The following is a 21,432-nucleotide window of genomic DNA, read 5'->3' as shown; positions in this document are numbered from 1 at the left end:
GATTATTAGTTATTACTTTAAAGTTCAACTACATGTGCTATCTTGCTTTTACTCAATAATAATGTAATAATTGATGATTAATTATCTTTATTCTGTGGGTCCAAATAAAAATGTTAACATCAAAATTGTAAAATTTGGAATTAGAAGTAGTATTTTCCATGATGAGAACTGAAAGTCTCGAATAATCATTAAGAGAGAACTGTATAGAACATAAATATAGAGTTCTAATATAATACAATAATAGAGTCCTAACACTCCTCCTCAAGCACAAGGTTGGTGACCCACAACATTGAGTTTGTCTCGTAAAAACGCAAAACGCTTGCGCGAGAGTTGCTTAGTAAATATATCAGCAAGCTAATTCTTAGTTGAGATAAAATTGACTTAGATTTCACCTATAGCAACCTTATCACGAACAGTCTATTTCAACGTGCTTTGTGTCAGCATGAAGGTAGGATTTGCTCATAAATAAGTGGCACCTAAGTTATCACACCAAAGTTTAGGTGGAGCCGCAAAAGACACACCAAACTCCTTCGAAAGAGAAACTAGCCACGTAACTTCTGTAGACACGTATGCTAAAGCTTTATACTTAGCTCATCTTGTATTGTGGACTTTGATTCAAAGTGACAATGAGATTATGTATTTACAGTTATTTACCTATAAATAAATTGAAATCCACCGAATATGTTAACTACAAACATAACTGCATATTATGTGCTTGTAGGTAACATATTACATGCATTCAATTTATTTATAAGCACATAACACATAATTTTTGAACCCGAGTTGCTGAATGCTTGAAATACCATACTAGGTGCACATCTAAAGACTTGTAAATTCTAATGAGGCACCGAATCTAAATATGACTCCCGAGCACGGCGAAGGGAACGATAAGTAGGAGGGAGGCGTACAGAAAACCCATATGCTTCTCCCCTTTCCCTGCATGACTCACTAACCCACACCATACTTGATTCTAAACCCTCCCCCTCCTCCTCCAAGTACAAAACCTTTACTCCAAACTCTTTCACTATAATGCCATCTCCACCACTAACTGAGACCTCCACACCATCATCACAACTCAACTCTCTCCCGAACCGCCAATGGCTTAACCACATCATCCCTTCCTTGCCATCTGGGACTCCATAGAACACCGGCTGCCTCGACCACCTCGAACATCTTGTCACATTTTCCACTGTAATGCACGGGCAGTCAAAGGTTGTTTCGTATTCTTTATTCTCCAAAGGCCTATATGTGAGACGCCTGCTTATTATGCCTCTCTGCGGCGGCCTGGCAAGACTTCTCTGTCGAGCAACGAGTGCTTTGGAAAACGTCAGCTGTTGGCGCATCGCGTTAGTACGTTTAGATTCCCCGAGCTTAGATCGCTTATACACAACGCAGAAGCTCAAGCCTTTAACTCTAGAGTTATGTAGGAAAGGAATTCGAATAGATGTATATGGTTCTGTGAAGAACTTTGAGCTGAACCAACAAGGCACATGTTCCCCAGGAAGAAAAGTGCTAAACATGCCAGGTTGGGAGACTCCCTACAAAATAAAAATGTTCATTTTTAACAAAGCTATAAACTAAAAAATCATAGAGAACTATTTAGGAAAAAACATCATGGAAATTGGTAAACCTAAGAACCAAACTACAATCGAAGGACTTACATAGAGTTGTTTTACCAAACATGTAAATAAGTTAAAGGAAAATACTATAGTACTTCCATTCTCTACTCCCAACTTTTACTCCCACATTTAAAATTTTGATTTAAACACTTTTACAAGGGCCACATGAAGAAAATAATCTATCAATGCTCGCCACATCAGAGTAAATTTAAGTGAATAAGATTTGAGAGTACATGTAGAACTCTAAGTTAAATGTGTTTTGATGTGATCATATAGTCTGCGTAATGGACCACAGGTAGACACTCGTGCTCATGGATAAAGAGACCACAGGTAGACAACCGAGTGAACACAAAGTGGACCGAACAGGCTCTCATATCATGTTATTATCTAAGATTGAGCCAATGTCACTCAACTGAGGTATAATATATATGGTCAAACCACACTAAAAACAGAATCCAATCAATTAACTAGTCTAACCTGGCAAATTTTTATATACCATGGTCCACACAGTGTTGTGTAGACCATAAAAAAATACATTTTTAATATACTAACAGTACATTAATGTGTACTAAATGTACATTATACAAAATAATGTACTTTCACTACTCAAATAATGTACTTTCCCTGAATACAAGGTACATTTTCAATATGCTAAAAGTACATTATTTGTATATTGAATGTACATTATAATATACAAAATAATGTACTTTCAATCCACACAACTGTGTGAACTATGGTCCATAGTATAATGACTGGTCTAACATATGGTCTTATAAACTCATATGTTCTATCATCTTTTTTTTTCAATGTAGAACTCTTAACATATACAAATAGCTAAGATAAAGCACATTCTTAAGATTTCCTTCCACAACTAGGGTGAATTGTTTTATAATATTTACTTATTTAGAGATCTTGTTGAGCTGAAAATTTTATCATAAAAGAATGAAATCACAAACAGATAAATATTGTAAAAGGATTATGTGGATTTAGGTCTTACAACTATGCAGTGAAAGAAATACAAAGAGACACTCACCTGAGGAGGAAGCTTCCTTATCTTTCTTGAAGGGATCCAGCCTTGCGAATATATCCTGTAATAACTGAGAATCTTGGATGTAAAACCAATCAAAACATTTTCCATTGGTTTGAAGTTCAATAAACCCAAGTTCCATAGCCTTTCCACATCAGTATTCTCTAGTGGTTCTAACTTAAAGTTTCCTTCTATTTCAGCTAGAGCAATACAATTTGACAAAATCAGGTCCTTCAATTTCGACGATCTTGACTGGTATGATATTTTCTCGAGTGCCCAGCAATTGGTTACATTCAGATGCTCTATGTTGGGCAATCCAACAAGTGATTTGAGACTTTCACAACTTTCCACTTCTAGCTTTAGGAGCCTAGTAAGATATTTGATGCTGTTTGGTAGGCAGGAAATACGATTTTGGCCCAAATCTAAATGCTCTAGTAAGGAGAGGTTACTAAAGGCAATTGGAAAAACATCATCAGATAGTTTGCTATTGGCAAGGCTTAAAGTAACTAGAGAGTTTGGTAAAAATATCGGTGAAATTTTAGGGAACACCCTTCCTTTCCACACCCAAGATCTCAAGAATGCATGCCATGATCTAACCCCGTCTCTGGAAGATACTTCTTGGTTTATTGCAGTTCCATCGGCATATAGCTCTCTCAGTGAATCCATTTTATCGATATCCATTGGAATGTATTCAAGATTTGAGCAACCGGATATATTAAGTGTCACGAGACCTTTCAGCATACAAATGCTATCCGGTAGCCCCCAAAGTTCTTTGCAATTTTTGAGGTTCAAAAGAACTAGTGCTTCAAGAAATCCAATCGTTTCGTGAACCTCAACTAAACTTACGCAGTTTTGAAGCATCAATTTTTCAAGACTCGGGAGACCAGAGAAATCAGGTGTCCTCAAAAGATCGTATGAATGACTGAGGTCTAAAATCTTCAAAAATCTGAGGGACTGAAATTGTGGAAAGAAGTATTAAAGAAATCCTAAACTATAGGTTAAACTTTAAAGCATAAAGCCATACCTTTGTTCCTTGCCAAACTTGCTTCAATCTGCTGTAGCGTAATTCAATTACAACTATGCTTTCCAATGAAAATTCAGCTGGTAAGCATTTAAGCTGAAGTCCTAACCAGAATAGCCATCTTAGTCTCTTAGAAATGGTTTCGTACGATCCAATCAGTCGGACATAACTGAGATGGAGCAGTCTTAATCTGTGCATTTCCACAAATGCATCAGTATTTAGGATTTGTTCTTCGGAAACTTCTGTACTGTGTGACAGATTCCATAGATAAAAGGGTGACTTAGGTTGCATTTTACATTTTTGAGCACATGAGTTTTCAAGAAACTCAAGTTTGCGTTTCTTGAAATGAATAAAAGGAAAGGTTGTCCTTGCTGATCCATCTTCGTTGAGCATATCCATGTCAAGTATCATACCCTGAACTGTTTTGGTCCCCTGTAAATGCGAACAAAATATGTGCATGAGAATGGGAAAACACAAACAAAACAAACGAAAGTCGGCGAAAGAAAATGTTCCATACAGATTTTCTCAGCAACACATTAAAGGAATCCTTGGAACGCCATAGTCTACTGCGCTTTCCAGGCTCAACGGGTGATTCTTGATGAACAATTTCTCTCCCCATATTCTGAATAATTTGATGCATAGTCAGCTTGCTAGATTCGTTGGTTTTTACTAGATTTCTATCAATGAGATTCTGAATCCCAACAACAGTGTAAAAGTCACAACTATTTAGAATTGTAACAGTATATTCCCTATCCATTCCAACAAAGAAACAAGCTATATGCAGAAATAAATTCTGATCATGATCATCTTCCAAGGACTCATAACTTATTCTAAGTTTCTTGAGGATCTGATGATTGGGGATAACTTCCAACTTTTTTATCGTACTTTCCCATTGAGCAACATCTCTTCCCGCCAAAGAAGAACCGATAACTTCTAGGGCTAACGGAAGTCCACCACATTGACTTGCAACCTTTTCTGCATATTCCAAATAGCCCTCATGAGGATGGTGTTGACCAAAAGCATGCCAACTCAAGAGCTCAATTGATTCAGAGCTATTCAAACCTTCAAGCTCATACATCTTATAAATTTCATAAGGTCTAAATAACCTCTTGTCCCTAGTTGTCACGATAATTTTACTTCCCGGGTAAAACCAATCCCTCATGCCAAATAATGCATCTAATTGATCACGTTGATCAACATCATCAAGGACAAGAAGAAGCTTCTTACAACTTACAGCATCTATAATCTCGTTTATACCTCTATCAACAAAGAATGCCTTTTCCTTCTTCCTTCCGAGAATGTCATATAGAAGTTGTCTTTGAAGAGTGACTAAACCATTTGGCTGTTTTGACATATCTCTAACGTTTGCCAGGAAGCTGCTCCTCTCAAATTTCGGATAGTTCAGATTGAATACATATTTGGCAACGGTGGTCTTTCCTATACCACCCATCCCACAAATCACAAGAATGTCAACATCAGTTGATCTGTCTTGTAGCCATGAATTGATATTTTCAGTTCGGCGATGTATTCCAATCAGCTTATTAGAAGTGCTCAAGGCTGGCCGGCTCAGTTTATTTTCAACCACTCTAAGGATCTTCTGGATGAATTTAGATTCATGCCTGGAAGATTTTTTCAAAAGGTAAAAGAAAGCAGCATAAATGATTGAACTACTATATCCTTTTGGCACAGACTAAAAATCTTAATGCTGCAGAAAATTGAGTAATGTAAGCATTTGAAAACAGAATGCAATGTAAGACAGCTAAAATGGCAATAAGCTTCTGAAGAATATGGTGGGAATAATGGTGTGTGAGTGTCAGGATCATGGGGTTGAATCTCATTAGTGTTTTCATTTATATTCTTTATAATATAAGGTGTTCGCCCATATTCAACAATATTTATGGCTATGCTAGTGTTTCATTTTTATTTTTCATACTATCATTTTTGTTTTAATCTTTCACCCCACTGGAAAAATTTTCTGGATTCGCCCTTGACGCCAAAAGCTAGTCTTAACTGCATAGTCTTAGATACCACTTGTTAGGATCAAGCATGTTGGACAGAGGCCGGTAAAGAACAAGTCTAGTACCCGGTGGCTGGGGGAATGTTGGCCAGAGGCCAGTAAAGGGTAATTTTTGGCATAAGTGGGCAATCGCTTGATCCTTACAAAGCGCTTATCATTACGCCAAAAACTATACCTAGAGCACAACTTTATTTCTTTATATACCGCCACCACATTTTTTAGAGACTGGATTGGACTTGGCCTTTCACCTGCCTCCGTCCAACAATCCCTTGGCCACGAATTGATGGACCGCCCAACAATCTCCGGGCCACAAATTGATGGACTTGATACTTTACCGGCCACAGATAAATGAGTTACTACTAAATCTTAAGCTCATTATTGCTTCAGATGCTAAAATATGAGTTGTGAGATAGTAAAATGCCCTACCCATTAGCTTGGTTGTGTAAGATCATCCCACCCACGTCTGCAACTTCCATTAAAGCCTGCTTCCACTTTTTCACATTCTCCTTCCATTGCCTCCCTCCATTCTCCTCAATCCAATTCAATGCCTCACCAATTTTCCCCCTGAGCTTCCTGAAATCAGAAGGATCCACTCGGTAGAAAACAGGCAAAACTGCACAATAATGTCCAAATCCCCTTTTCCGCTCAAGAATTATCGCCAGTTCATCAAGGCAGGATCTTGAGCGTGCATAATTCTCTGACAACACGACAATATAAACCTTCGATTCTTGGATTGCCTTTTGCCCGTCAGTTCCGCCGTCTTCTTGTCTGAAGCAGCTGAATCCTGCTTGCTCCAGAGCCGTGTAGAGGTGATCGGTGAAAGTGTTGACGGATTCTTCTTGGGATGTGAAGCTCAGGAAGACGTGATAGGAAGAAGGTGGAGATTGAAGTTGTTCACCGTCCATTGAATACTGTGGGTCGTTAATGAGGTTTTAGCAGAGTAGCAATTGATTCCCACCATTTTAATGAGGGATAGTGAAATGGAAGAGAAGACAAAGTGAGTCAACCAGTTTGCCAAGAGCAAATTTCTCAAATCTCAATTATGTCAAAACAGGTCAACTCGATCCATACGCGCTGACTCGTCACAGATTGAAAAAAGAAAGGGAAAATGACACTTTTTCTCTCTGAGTTATATACCTATAGCATTTTTTCCTCCTAAATTATTAAAGTAGCTGTTTTTCCCCTAAAATGTTAAATGGACATATTTACCCTTAAACTAAATATTTAATTTATTATAATTCACTTACATAGTAATATATTTTAAAGTAATTATAATCAAAATAGTTTTGTTTTGTCTACATCTAGTTTATTTATTTATTATTATTTGTTAAACAGAAGATCCAATGAAAAAATAATAATAAATAAATGAGTTAATACACAATATAGTTTTCGACTATAGTGATTTTACTTAATTTAGTTCTAAATGACTTTTTGTGCTCAATTTAGTCATCGACTTTGATGGGTTTACACAATTTAGTTCTTTGTTACAAATTCTGTTAGTTGACTATTAGAAATAGGGTTTTAATGGTAATGTCTCATCCTTCATCCCATTTGGGATGATTCATTCTTCTTCCCCTTATTAAACTCCACGCAGAAATAGAAATCTTCATCCCCAAATCAATTTCAACCCTAAATAAATATTTGCATACAGTTTTTTTTTGAATAGTTTTTTTAGTTGGATTTGGGTGCACAGCCCTTAGAAAAGCAGTAGAGAAGTAGCAGTAATGAGAAATTACCATTAATACCCTATTTCTAACAATCAACTAACATAATTTTGAACAAATGACTAAATTGTGTAAAATCATCAAAGTCGATGACTAAATTGAACATAAAAAGTCATTTAAGACTAAATTGAGTAAAATCACTATAGTCGATGACTATATTGGATATTAACTCATAAATAAACAAATCAAATATCGATTATAAGTTTTCATACTGCTAAAAATAATCTCTGCATGATTCTCATATTGAAAGATTATAAGTTTGATTCTTACTACACAAGAGCGGAGGTGATGACTATGGTTTTTTTTTTTTTTTTTTTTGACAACCAATAAAAATTAAAAATTTTACATTCGGACAAATTCAGACCTGCCTTTAAGGATCATTTAAGTAGTATGTAATATTGTTCAAAAAAAAAAAAAGTAGTATGTAATATGCTTGATAAGGGGAACATTATTGTACCCAATTTCCAAAACCTCTAAAATACAAATTCTTGTAGCCTAGAGTCTCCACATACACCTACCATGGATAGATTAAATTCGTGCATGCCGTTTTTACTCTCGCTTTTAAGAAGTAACAGTCATTATTGTGTGGACCATATACTATCAAATAATATATATTCAATACATAAATAATGTACTTTTAGTATATTAAAAGTGTACATTGTATTCGGAGAAAATATATTATTTGAGTACTGAAAGTATATTATTTTGTATAACGTATATTCAATAGTTACTGTTCATTTGACACTACTACTATCCAGTTTCATTTGTTTTACATACAATAGGTTTATTATAACAACACTAAAATATTATTTTAATTCTATCTACCATAGGTTCATTTGACAATGTACATTTTTTTTGAAAGCATTTGACAATGTACATATTTGTATGAGTTATCTATTGTTCAAATTAATTTCATATATAAAAGTATCATTTTAATTCTACTAACGGTTCATTATACAATATACATATTTGTATGAGCTATGCTATTCCGTTTTAATTTTATACACATAATAAGTTTATTATAGCAACACTAAAATATTGTTACCAACCACATTAGAGATAGGAATAGAGGATTCATGCCAAACTAATTTTGCAAAGTCACACAAGATTAGGACATGCATTGTTCTTTCATGAACAAGACCACACATTAAACATGAAGGATACACTTCAACTCTCTTTATAATAAGTTTAATTTGTAATGGTGGGAAGGATATCAATTAGGCTCTCCACATAAAAAACCTCCATTTGGGCTTTAATCTTTCATAAAGGAATCTATTTATCAAAATCTCCAGCATTGTTCTCATAATCTCCAACAATGTGCCTTTTAACCCTAGCAACCCCTTGGATCCCCTTGCAAATACCAAGAATCCTCATATTATGACTAATGGGGATCCTAGAAATACGTTCCATATCACTAGGAGTAAAAATATCTTACAAAATAAAATGGTCCCAAGAATTAGTATGCATTGTATCATGCAACAATTATTTTGAAAAATATTACCATAATTAAATGTTTAGAAAAATGCACGGTCAGCTCAAAGATTACTACCATGGAGAGATTACATTGTAGCCACTTGCCATGGAACCAGAACTAGGGAAGGCTGAAGCAGCGGCAGCGCCACCACTAGTGAATGGATGAGCTCCGGCGACGCTAGCAGCACCACCACCAGTTCCAAAGTTAAATGCAAGAGTTGAGCCCCGTCAGCCATATTTCCAGAGGAAAAACCCCACCTGCATATGAGTTAAACGGCGTGCTATTTCCGTGCACCGTCATAAAGTTATGAGCTTTCTGATGAATTTCTCTCATCAGATCTTCCATGCCAGTTTTCAGAGTCACCAGCTGTCGAAAGCTGAGTTCATTGTAAAAAAACTCTCATCCATCCTTGAGCTTCACGATTCGCCACCACAACTCCATCAATGGCCTCACCCCTCTTCTTCTCAGCCTCAAATATTTATAGGATTATTAAGCTGGTTTTGAGAATTACTATTTACTTTATTTCTTAATATATAAAATGGCTTGGATCAATCCACATGTACCCCATTATGGTTTTGGTTCATCCTTCAATTATACGTGGCATATAATAATTAACGTAATCTGTTTTGTATTGTGCCCGCTTTATGCAATGGTTAAAGGTAAAACATGTATTAAAAAGTTTTACGTAGTGGACCAAAAATACAATGTATTATTTCGAAATAAAAATGAATTGAAGTACAAGATTTAAACCGTCAATTGTTATATCGTGCACCAAAGCGCACAATGCATTGTGCACCTTAAAAAGTTCCTGTTTCGTATCTACATAATTGTATAATAATAGAATACACATAATTTTAACATAATAGTATAATAATAAATAATACACATAAACTCTTAACATAATACATATCAACTCTAAACATAATACATATAAACTCTTAACGTAATACACATAAATTATGAAAGCGCACATTGCATTTTACACCCTGATGCACGATATAATTTGCCCCCTTACCCTATCCCGTCAATATCTGATATGATGCAACCTTATTTGATTAATTTATAATGTGATTACTCAATCTTTATAATAATTTAATCAATGAATATAAAATGATAATGTTTGATACTTATTTATGACTTATCATTTGATCTTTTCAGTAGGGCTGTGCAAAACCCGTCCAACCCGAACAACCCGTCCGACCCGCCCCACTGCTTGGCTATCGGAGTGGATACCCGTACCCGACTCTCCTTACCCGATCCGCCATTCAATACGGCGTCGGTTTAGAAGGTTCGGATGGGGTGTACATTTTTGCCAACCGACCCGTCCGACCACCCGAACTATCCTAGGGTTCCCTAAGGCCTTGTATAATACGGCGCCGTTCCATCAATGTATATATACATGCCTTCCACCACTTGGTCTTCATTTTCTCATCAACGCAGCTGACCTAGGGTTTGAGATCTGAGATCGCATCTCTCATTCTCTCGACTCTCAACTCTCTGTCTCTCTCACTCTCTCAGTCTCTCACTCTCTCAGAGTCTCAGACTCTCACTCAGTCACTCTCTTAGACTCTCAACTCTCTCAGAGTCTCACTCTCTCAGACTCTTAGTCTCTCAGAGTCTCAGTTCTCTCAAGAGTCAAGAACTCAAGACTCAGCACGCACCAGTCATCTCTGATTCTGTAAATCCGTAAGGTAAATCTCTAATCTCTTAATCTCTATTTCTCTAAGCTCTAATCTCTTACAGTCTTATTCTGTAATCTGTAATCTCTAAATCTCTAATCTCTTAATCTCTATTGTCTAATCTCAGGGTTCTCAGAATCGAAGCGTTGCAATCTCTAATCTCTAATCTCTTACTCTCTGTCTCTGAGAGTCTAAGTGGTGGAAGCCGTGGTGATTACTGGTGAACTGGTGATTAGAAGCCCTTGTTCTCCCGGGATTATTTGGGAGAAATCAAGTAAATCGTAAACCCTAGTTTTATAATTTATATATCTTCATTTACAATGAGTCTGTGATGAATATTTGGTGATATATTCATATATTATGCTATTTGTTGGTGGAAGCCTTTTACAAACTGATTTCTAAGTGTTGATTTTGTGAAATCTGGATTTTATGCCATGCAAATTTGTAATCTAACAATCCGAGTTAAATGTTAAAATGTGAAATCTCCAGTGTGGGAATTTCCATTTATTGGTGGAAGCCCTTAACTCAAATCCAGATAATGATGATCTGGACTGAGTTCCTGAATCTGGATTTGTTTGTATAATTGTATATGTTATTATGTCTATCAGTTTATGGATGTATGACCCTTAATTGGTAATTGTTAAATCTGGAAAAATGATGACACAAACTACTATGTCCATGTGTCTGATTCTGGATATCTTTGTATGTTTAATTGTTTATTATGTAATTTATGTGGTCTCAGTTCTCTCAGTTCTCTGTGACTATCTGAATATCTGATTTTGTTCAATATGTGGAAGTGTAATATGTAATACTTCTATGTATGATTGTATGGTGGAAGCTTTAATATGATTGTATGATTTGTAATCTCCCTAAAATGTGGATACTGATGCCCATCTTTATAGATGGAAAGCATCAGTGCAACTGGACACCCTCCAACCTCAACTGATGAGGAGCATGGAGTAGAAGCTCAAGGTACTGAGAGAAATCCTCAGACAAATCCTATGCCTTCTCCTCCTGTTGTTCCTACAAAGAAGAGGAAAGAGGTGGAGTCTAGATCTATAGTATGGGATCATTTTGAAAAGAACCGTGCTCCACCTGCTGAAGGTGAAACTGAGGGACCAGTAGTTGAGGGCAAATGCCTTTATTGTGCCAAAATTTATAAATGTGAAAGTAAAAAGCATGGCACTTCCTCTTTGAAAAACCATATGAAGGCCTGCCTAAAAAATCCTCATTGTAAGGACACAAGGCAGTCTCTTCTCACCTTTAATGCCTCTGGAACAGAAGCTTCTGAGGGGGTTTTGGGGACTTGGGTTTTCTCACCTTTAATGCCTCATGGTTAACTCTGTTTCAACCTCTGAAAAGGTAAACACTAAACTGTTAACATTTTTCTGAATGTGTTTGTATGCATCTGTTAATTTTTTCTGTGTTATGTCTGTTTTATAGGAAATGGGGTCCCATATGAAACAAAAATTTGAAAAATATTGGGGAGATCCTGAAAAAATGAACTTCTTGATATTATATGCCAATATTTTGGATCCTAGGAATAAGATTGAGTACATGCCTGCCCAATTTGCCCAGTTGTATGGTGATGAAAAAGGAAAATCATGCTTTGAAAAGGTTCAATCTTCTATGGTTCTGCTGTTATTATACAGCCACCTACCATGTGCAGTCTGCATCCCCTACTGTGCAACCTACCCAATCTGAACCTGTCCATTCTCAAACTTCAGTTGGAAAACCTCAGGCTAGAATGAAAAGCCAGCTTAAAAAACAGAGAATGGAGACTGGTGGAAGCAGTAAAGAAACTGAACTCCAGATTTATCTAAGTGAAAAATTAGTGGAAGATGAAGAAAATGTGGACTTTGATGTCCTAAGATGGTGGAAGGTTAACAGTGATAGATTTCCTATACTCTCTAGAATGGCAAGGGATGTGCTGGTTGTTCCCATTTCAACTGTTGCTTCTGAGAGTGCATTCAGTACTAGTGGTAGGGTATTAGATCCCTTTAGGAGTTCCTTAACTCCTAAAATTGTTGAAGCCCTAGTATGTGCACAAGATTGGTTGAGGGCACCCAATCATCCAATCTCTGTTGAGGAAAACTTGGATGATGTTGAAAGACTAGAGAAGGGTACCTTTTCTAACTTTTTAGGTTTCAACTTTAGAAATTGTTAATTGTTACCTTTATTCTAAACTATTTTTTTGTTTATCCTTTTTGTGCAGAATTGTCCACTGGAGCTGCTGGTTCTTTACCAAGTGCTGTTGGAACACTCCCAACAATTGCTGTAATACTTTTATATAACATTGCTTTCTGACTTTCTGTTTAGTTTGATTGATAAATGTGTGGACTCTTTGAGGCAACTCAGGTAAGAATTAAGATTCCAGAACTGCTAATTGCTAAGTGGCTTGGTAACTTTTTTTATAAATGTTGCTGCCCTTAGGCCTTAGCCCCTTACTCAGTTACATCTCTGGAATTCTGGTATATCACTTCCCTTCCTCTCATATTCTCCTTTCTGTTTAGTTATTATGGCTATGATGATGCTTCCACCATTTGTCTGAATTAAAAGGACTTTGGGTGTTTGGTATGTTGCTCTGAGACAAAACTCATGAAGCAATTTCCCCCCAACTCTAAAATGATATGAAAAAAAGCAATATGAGCCTATCTTATTAATTATTATTAGTTCTCTACTTCTCTTTGTCTTTATTGACTTTAAAGTTTAAATCGTTTAATGGTTTTATAATTGAGCAGGAAGATGAGGAATGGATGAATGCTGATTGCTAAAGGCTGATTGGTGAATGCTGAATGCTGACTGCTGAGTACTTTAGTAATTAGTATTTAGTACTTAGTAGTTTAGTGTTGTTGATTTTCTCATTTTGTGAACTTCATTTTTGCTTTTTGAACTGCAATATGTAATTATGTAATTATGTATGTAAATGCCTACATAACTTTGGTAATTTAGTTTAGGGTTATTACAATATTACTTATTAAGTTTCAACATTTTTAAAGTTTTTTTTTTTTTAATTTTGGTATGTTTTATAATCCGACTACAAACCGAAATCCGAACCCCAACCCGACCGTATCCGAACAGGTGAAATCCGAGAGGATTTCCCTCTTAATTCGAACGGATTGGGGTAGTTTTTCCCAATCCGAAATCCGATCGGATGGACGGATTGGCCATCCGATCCGTCCGTACCCGACCGATGCTCAGGCCTACTTTTCAGCTTAAGAAAGTAATAATAATGTTTGGTGACTACACTATTTGTATCGTGTATGCAAAGGGAAATTTTATTTACACCACCTATTTTACTATTTGCACCACCTATTTAGTAGGTCAAATAGCTTTATAGGTGGTGTAAATGCAAATTTGCTATTTACACCACTAGTATTAAATATGGTCAAAGATTATTATTATTACTTTTATTTTTTTTTAAATTAAAAATATTAAAATTAAAAAAAAAAAAAAAAAAAAAAACCTCCCGTTACCTTCTCCGGTGAGAAGGCATCGGAGAAGGCCGGATTTCTTTTTTGTTTTTTTGTTTTTTTGTTTTTTTTTTTTAAATTTTGAATTAATTAATTATTATTTATACTTAATAAATGTGATTTAATTAAGGTGGTGCAAATAGAATTTTGACCACTCATTAGGCTATTTGCACCATCTATGTATTTATTATAAGTTTTTAACTTTTTATATTTTCAATGTACTTTTTACCCCATTTTAATCAAAGGGGTGCAAATAGTAACACCCGTATACAAAATATCATTCCAAACTTGGACATGTTTTTTGTTAGAAACGATAATATTAATAATGATATTTGTAAGTTGAAATAGTAATTTTGTTGGGGGTACATATATATATACATAATATGTATATACACATAAAAATTTAATATGTCCATGCCATCTTGTGATTGAAGAGTTTAACGACGTAAATATAATGTATCTTGTTTACGAATAAATATCATAGTGCATTTTTTAAATAAGAATCTCATAATTGTAATATCCTAAACGTATTACACATTAAAATACATGTATTAGGAGAATATATAGGTGATACATACAAATATGCAATAATAAATATAAATGAAACTAGAATTTTGACCCCTCAGCTTTATGTTAGTTATAGTTGATCACCTCTCAAGGATTTTAATTCAATTTTAATATGACTATTATGATAGTATTAATTTCAATTATTGTGCTACATTTTCTATCACTCAACTTTATAAAAGTTCAATTTTAATATCTGGATTGTGATCTAATAATATTTAAAAAAAAATTAGTTCATGTCTTTAAAATTATATATTAATACAGAGATCAAAATTAAACAATTATATTTCAAAGTCATGTAAAATAATCAATTTCTTTGGTATGTGTTAGGTGATACTAATGTGAAAAATATCTTACAAACCATTTTATCCACTCACTTCATATGTGCATAACATGACATAATATGGTAGGAAGACAATTTAATACCAATTGTCTAACATATTATAAAGAAAAAATTTAAATTATGATACTTGGTGATTGTCGATGTTTTTAGTGACTTTCAATGGGGTTGATCAGAAATAATGACCATAACTTTTTAAAAATTTCTACCGTCATCAAAACAATCATTTCCGCAAAAAATTATGTATTTTTTCATCTAAAATAACAATTGATAGAAGGGCTAAATACACCATTTTCATTACTAAATATGGGTACTATTGCAATACCATATTAATTAATTAAGAATAAAAATTACATTTAACTTACAACTTAGCGACTAAAATTACAAATTTTTTAAATATATACTCCGTAATAGATAAACGCACAGAAGAATTACAAATAAATAAAAGCAGAACGCAAACTACTATATAATGTGATGACACTTCAAAATCATGGAGTAATTACTTTTTACTATAAGAAGAAGAAGAACGGGTGATAAGTTAAATAAGAAAAAAAAGAGGGGCCAAAACCCAAAAATAAAAGAAGCGGAAAACAGAAGTCTCTGGTACGTCTGTAGTCGTCAGCGAGCGGCCGAGCGCTCCTAAAACTCAAAACTTCCCGAGAAGCATCGCGAACTACCATCTTCCAAACCTCGAATTTCCATGGCTAGGGTTCCGAGCAAGCACAGCCGCGATCAACTTCAGGTTTTCTACTCTATTACTGAATGCAAGGGTTTTCTTCTTAAGTTTTCCCCCCTTTTTTGCGTTTCATGCTGTCATTCTTATCAGCTCTATATCTTAGACTTACTCCATTGTATTTTTCTCGAGATTCTATATTGTGAATTTTGAATACCCTTGAAAGTTGCGAAGTTCCTCTTTTCACATAATGTTTTTTTTTTTTTTTTTTGGTTGGGGGTATTTTCTTAACGCAAAGTCACAAACTGCACATTTTTCTTTGAAATTTCATAATAAAAAAAATTAAAATCAGTTCCCAAATAATAGAAAGAAGGGAGAGTTGAAAGACTCTAAATTGAAGGGAGTATTTTGGCGGATTTTGCGTTGAGATAGAAAGAAAATTTGAACTTTAGATAGATGCACAGGAGTCAGTAAGAATGGATTTTATTTTTATTTTTATTTTTCTGTTTAGCATTTTGCTTGAAATTTGAATATTATTAATTCAGTTATTGTGCATATAAATAGTTTTGAGTTTTTCCTTACAAATTCTTGGCCATTTTGAGTGTATATTAGCTTGAGCAGCATACTTGTTAAGCAGGGTTTTGAGGGGCTATTGAATAATCTACAAGATTGGGAACTGTCATTGAAGAACAAAGACAAGAAGGTGAAATCAGAGGCCCTTGGCAAAGAGAAGCTGGTAAGTGGTAACTATACTAAATTTGCTTACAGATTTATGTTTAGAAGATAAAATAAATTAGATTTATAATAAGGAAACAATTTGCCTTCGTATTCCTTTTCCTCAATTTTGTAATATTACCAGTGTGGGTGGCTCTGCTATTCTCATTACCATGGGAATTTTTATTTTGATGCTTGATTGCTTGAAGTGATATCTAAATTACAGTCCTACAGTATACACCTATTCGTTTGAAATTTAGAAAGGTGATTATTTATCCTTTCAGCCTCATTTGTGGAGATTAACATTTTCAGGATCTGGATTTCTATTTTAGAACTTTGTTCTTAGTTTGACTTCAACAATTAGCTGGTCAGGTTTTTCTATTAAATATTAACTAATTAGTAATTAGTAATATTACAGATTGAATGAAATCCACTCTATGCAGTATTCCCCTCCCTCCCCTTTAGTTCCCCTCTCCTGTTGTCTTGTCTACTTCTCCACATCCTTGCTTGAAGAATTCTTTACTTTGTTGCTGAAAATTCTTTTCTTTCAAAATTGTGCTTTCACAGGGAGAGGGAGTAAAAAGTGCTAATGAACTTTCTAGTGTTCCCCAAACTAATGGGAGACAACAAGTGGATGAACTTAACTCTAGCTCTAGTGCTGCCGGTCAGTATGGATATTTGAAAAACTATGATTCAATCAATCATTTGTCAAGTCGTTTCAGGACAGAAGATAGTTTTGCTGATGCCAATGCAGAGAAAGAGTTGGTATATTTTGGCCTTCAAAATTTTTTTTTTTTAAATTGTCTGTTATAAACTGAAGTTCGTACCTAGGTCCTCATGGATATTACATTTCAATTTCATACTTTTTTTGGGTAGGGAAATGAGTTCTTTAAGCAGAAAAAATTCAATGAAGCAATTGATTGCTACTCTAGAAGCATTGTCTTATCACCAACTGCAGTAGCTTATGCCAATAGGGCTATGGCTTATCTTAAGATCAAAAGGCAAGTTGATATACTCTTATTCATTTTCTTAGATGAAATTAGGTTAACATAAATAAATAGTCAGGCAGTTCTTCTAATCTACTTTCATTATGCTTTATTTTAGATTCCGGGAGGCTGAGGATGACTGTACAGAGGCTTTGAACTTGGATGATCGCTACATTAAGGCATACTCTCGCCGTTCAACTGCTAGAAAAGAACTTGGAAAATTAAGAGAATCCACCGAAGGTATAGCTGCAAATATTAAATTCAAGAGAATGAAGATCTCCCATGTTTTTGATTACATATTTTCCTGATGTAGTTATAGCTCAGTGCAGATGCTGAGTTTGCCTTGAGGTTGGAACCGCAGAATAATGAGGTTAAGAAGCAGTATGCTGAAGTAAAAGCTTTGTTTGAGAAGGTATAGTCGTCACAATATCTAGATACTAGTTCTTGTTTGTGGTGTTGTTGTAAACTTAATTTGTTTACTTCTGGGTATCTGGACAGCCTCAAGGGGGAAAATGGTAGTTCTTGGTCATAGGTTGTTGTTCGATTTAAATTGTATATACTTTTATTCTATTATAATACAAGCCTTTTATTAGTGTATCCTGTTATTACATGAATAGGAATTAAAACTTTCCTTTATGGAACACATGCTTTATCTAGGGATGCTGAAAATGCGAAGGTTGACATCTAGTTAGGGGAGGGAATATACAAAAAAAAAAAATGAAGTTAATCTTGTGGATACAAAATTCATGGTTGTTGGAGCATCCTGGGAACTCCTGTTCTCAAGTTCAATTTCTAGTACATCAGACTGTTAAAGTTTTGTAGGAAATTTTCACCTGTATCTGTTGTAGAGTAGTGTGTGTGCATGTATTCGAAACTTCATTTTTCAAGATATTGAATAGCTCTGGTACCTTTTAGAAGTCTGCACAGTTTGGGCATTGTCATGTTTGTATTCTCTCTCTACATCATTACTAGTTCGGGTTGACTCAGTTCAATCAATCTGAACAGGAAATTCTTAAGAAAGTATCTGGATCAACCAAAAAATCTGTTCAAAGGACACAAAAATCTGCAAAACCAGAAGAGGAGATGAAGAAATCTGAGGCCACTGTTCAATCTGTCTCAAGCAGTTCTCAGCGGGTAACTGAAATTCAGGTAACTTTTACTTAGGTTGTTATCCTGAATAAGTATTGGTCTTTTGGATTTTAAACGGGGAATGCTACATTAAGTTTAAACCTGGATTTGGTTGACGGGAAAACACTAGATGTTTGGATTTATTTTTAGTAATTTGCACTTTTTGTTATACTGTTCTAGTAATTCAGTGAAAATTTCTTGTCTAAGGGATTTAGTTCTATGTTTAACTACCTTGAGGTGCTACAATAAGGATAATAGGCCACAAGGCACATCTAATTCATTTGTTTGGACTAGTGTCTCTACAATATATAATTAGCAAGAGAAAATTCAAAATTCCCTTTAGAAATAGCAGTGAAGATATAATAAATGGATTCATTTTCTCAGTTTCCTTAAGTTAGCTGAAATGTCAGTTCTTTGGCAGGGAAGTAAGAGAATTCTTCCTGCAAAGCCTTCCATAAACATTGAAGCTAGTCCTATGGAACTTGACGCAAAAGAATCAGATGCTAATCCAAATTCTTCTTTGGCTACTGCAGAGGTTTGAGTTCTTTATGTTCTTACAAAATAATTTGTTTATTATTATTATTATTGTTGTTGTTGTTATTATTGTTTTTATTATTATTTCTCCACTTCTAACTCTAAAAGAAAGAAATTATTTTTATACAACTGTTAAATGTTAAATACGTCTTTCAGAATAAACATTCTTGTCTTACAAGCATGAAACATACTACTACCCTCTATTTTTATTATACTAAGCTTCACACCAGTGCTGAACTCTAAAGCATATTAAGAAAGAAGCTAAGATGAAAAGGAGTTTTGTGGCCTCAACCTTCCTGTAATTTCCACAGAGAAATCGAAAAAGTGATAGACAAGAGCTGAAGGAGTCTGTGCAAGAGCTTGCTGCCCGAGCAGCTAGTTATGCCAAAGCTGAAGCTGCAAAAAATATTGCACCACCAAATTCAGCTTATCAGTTCGAGGTTTCTTGGCGTGGACTTTCTGGTGACCGTAATCTACAAGTTAAATTACTGAAGGTCTCCTCCAATGCACTCTTCTTTGCTTCTTTCAGTCTTCTGCTTTGATCAGTTTATACCATTTAGACTGCATTGGTTTTATGCCTTTCTACTGCTCACCTTTTATATTATAATCTGTTCAGGTAACATCACCCGCAGCATTACCTCAGATATTTAAGAATGCATTGTCTGCTCCTATGCTTATGGACATTACCCGGTGTATTGCCACATTTTTCATGTAAGTAGGAGGGTGATTTCACCATTTCAGGTTATACAAACACCATTACCACATACTTAGTACCTAGATGCCTTTTCTTCTGATGAGCAGGGAAGATGAAGATTTGGCTGTTCGGTACTTGGAAAATCTGCCAAAGGTCCCAAGATTCAGCATGATCATCATGTGTCTATCATCTTCTGATAAAGCTGGTACGTCTTTTGTTAACATCTTATTGTTGTACCATATTCCTTACGATTGACTTCTTAGCAGTTTGCATAATCTTCGAGCTATATGCTATCTTGCCACTTTTTTTGCAAACACTCGAACATGCTATGCGCCTGCTATCTCCCCGACTCCCCCACAGCATGTGCTTGCACATTTGATACATGTTTTTTTTTTTTTTAAAATGCATTACGGTATAGCCCATGATACTTTGTAGACCCATGTTCAGATGATCTTCTAAGTTGCACTTTAGCACATTCTACTGATGCATGATCAGGACTTTCATTTTTCCCCATTTACAACAGAACTTGCCAAGATATGGGATGAAGTATTTAGCAGGGGAACTTCAAAGAACGCAAACATTCTTTTTGAGCTACGCTTGAAGTATGGCCTAAAGCAATGAGGTTGGCCTTCTCTGGTATGATGACCTGAGCATTTTGATGTTTGTACATGCAGTGAGGCGTGACTCTGAGCTTAGCATCACTTCCTTTCTAGTTGCATTATTTATGGCTTTTTTATAGGAAAAGATTAGGAAATCAGTATCCATTGATGTGTTGATACATGGAATATTAAACCATGTTGCTTTAATGAAGAGGGCCTGGTGTACCGTGTTTAACTAAATCTTTTCTCTTTGGAAAAATGATCAAATAAGCTATTGAGCTTTACACTATACACCAATTAGGTTTCTGAACTTTTAAAAAGTGTAATTAAACCCTCTAAACTATTAAAATTGGTTAAATAAGTCAAATTTATCGGTAATCAAAATGTTACCAAAAAAATTATGACATAACATACAAACTGTTGTCGGTCACTGTTTACATGTTCAAGTCGACTGTCGAGTTATATGTCCAAGTTGACTGTCGAGTGACTAGACTGGTTGCCTTCTTTCGATTGACAAAGAATGTAACTAGTTTGGTCGCCTTGAAGAGGAAGGCAACTGTTGTGTTTGCCTTCTTCACGAACAATGACAATCAGTGGGACCATTTGCTAGTTGTCAATTTTATTGTTGAAACCTCTATTAACAAGTTATTTCTTGTGGGTAATCAGTTATGGGGTTTAAATGCATTAAAATGATAAGTTGGTGGGTTTAATTGCACATGTTATTCAATTTTTTTTTTAATACATACTATAGTTTCATTTCAGTAAAATTAAAGTATCATTTCAATTCAACTACAATTCTATTTGACAATATATACTCAATATATGAAACATGTTCTTCAGTTTCATTTCAACACAACTAAAGTATCATTTCCATTCAATTACAGTTTTATTTGATAATATAAACACAATATATGAGACAAGTTATCTAATTTCATTTTAGATACATTGTACTTTCATTTTGTTATAAACACAAAAAATACAAGATTTGATAAAATTTAACGACAATTATTTTTTTTATTTAAAGAAATGGCGCTGTTACACAGCTGTGTTGACCATGGTCTACTGTATAACAACCGCATTATTTTAGTACTTTATTATTTAAGTAAGATTCTGGGTTAAGTGTCCGTATATGTCTGTGCATGTGCATGTTTGGCATATAATAATAT

The 21,432-nt window shown here is 34.9% G+C and overlaps 2 protein-coding genes across 2 annotated transcripts; one reads left to right on the top strand and one right to left on the bottom strand.

The window, feature by feature from the left end:
* Positions 1-301: 301 nt before the first annotated feature.
* LOC109182142 (disease resistance protein RML1A-like) lies at positions 302-6,721 on the bottom strand. Its single transcript, XM_019332215.1, has 5 exons — positions 6,111-6,721; positions 4,185-5,286; positions 3,671-4,099; positions 2,653-3,600; positions 302-1,538 (listed from the first exon to the last, which is right to left on the bottom strand). The coding sequence occupies exons 1-5, from the start codon at positions 6,587-6,589 to the stop codon at positions 837-839; spliced, it is 3,660 nt and encodes a 1,219-aa protein (XP_019187760.1). The 5' UTR covers positions 6,590-6,721; the 3' UTR covers positions 302-836.
* Positions 6,722-15,519: 8,798 nt separating this feature from the next.
* LOC109180928 (RNA polymerase II-associated protein 3) lies at positions 15,520-20,541 on the top strand. Its single transcript, XM_019330649.1, has 12 exons — positions 15,520-15,680; positions 16,249-16,347; positions 16,893-17,090; positions 17,202-17,326; positions 17,430-17,551; positions 17,641-17,723; positions 18,317-18,460; positions 18,861-18,974; positions 19,285-19,467; positions 19,590-19,684; positions 19,775-19,872; positions 20,191-20,541. Exons 1-12 carry the CDS (start codon positions 15,639-15,641, stop codon positions 20,286-20,288), a joined length of 1,401 nt encoding a protein of 466 aa, XP_019186194.1. The 5' UTR covers positions 15,520-15,638; the 3' UTR covers positions 20,289-20,541.
* Positions 20,542-21,432: the final 891 nt, after the last annotated feature.

This window comes from Ipomoea nil, unplaced genomic scaffold (assembly GCF_001879475.1).
Source record: "Ipomoea nil cultivar Tokyo-kokei standard unplaced genomic scaffold, Asagao_1.1 scaffold1043, whole genome shotgun sequence".
NCBI lineage: Eukaryota > Viridiplantae > Streptophyta > Magnoliopsida > Solanales > Convolvulaceae > Ipomoea > Ipomoea nil.
The sequence above is the reverse complement of the archived record's forward strand: the minus strand, read 5'-3'. Positions and strand labels throughout refer to the sequence as shown.

What these genes read in the sequence shown, in the direction of transcription:
- LOC109182142 (XM_019332215.1), bottom strand. Translation starts at nt 6,589, where the DNA reads ATGGACGGTGAACAACTTCAATCTCCACCTTCTTCCTATCACGTCTTC. An exon ending in TTACACAACCAAGCTAATGG is followed by an intron (nt 5,287 to 6,110) that starts GTAGGGCATTTT and finishes AAAATCTTCCAG; the next exon opens with GCATGAATCTAAATTCATCC. An exon ending in ATGTGTTGCTGAGAAAATCT is followed by an intron (nt 4,100 to 4,184) that starts GTATGGAACATT and finishes TCGCATTTACAG; the next exon opens with GGGACCAAAACAGTTCAGGG.
- LOC109180928 (XM_019330649.1), top strand. Translation starts at nt 15,639, where the DNA reads ATGGCTAGGGTTCCGAGCAAGCACAGCCGCGATCAACTTCAG. An exon ending in ACAGCCGCGATCAACTTCAG is followed by an intron (nt 15,681 to 16,248) that starts GTTTTCTACTCT and finishes CTTGTTAAGCAG; the next exon opens with GGTTTTGAGGGGCTATTGAA. An exon ending in CCCTTGGCAAAGAGAAGCTG is followed by an intron (nt 16,348 to 16,892) that starts GTAAGTGGTAAC and finishes GTGCTTTCACAG; the next exon opens with GGAGAGGGAGTAAAAAGTGC.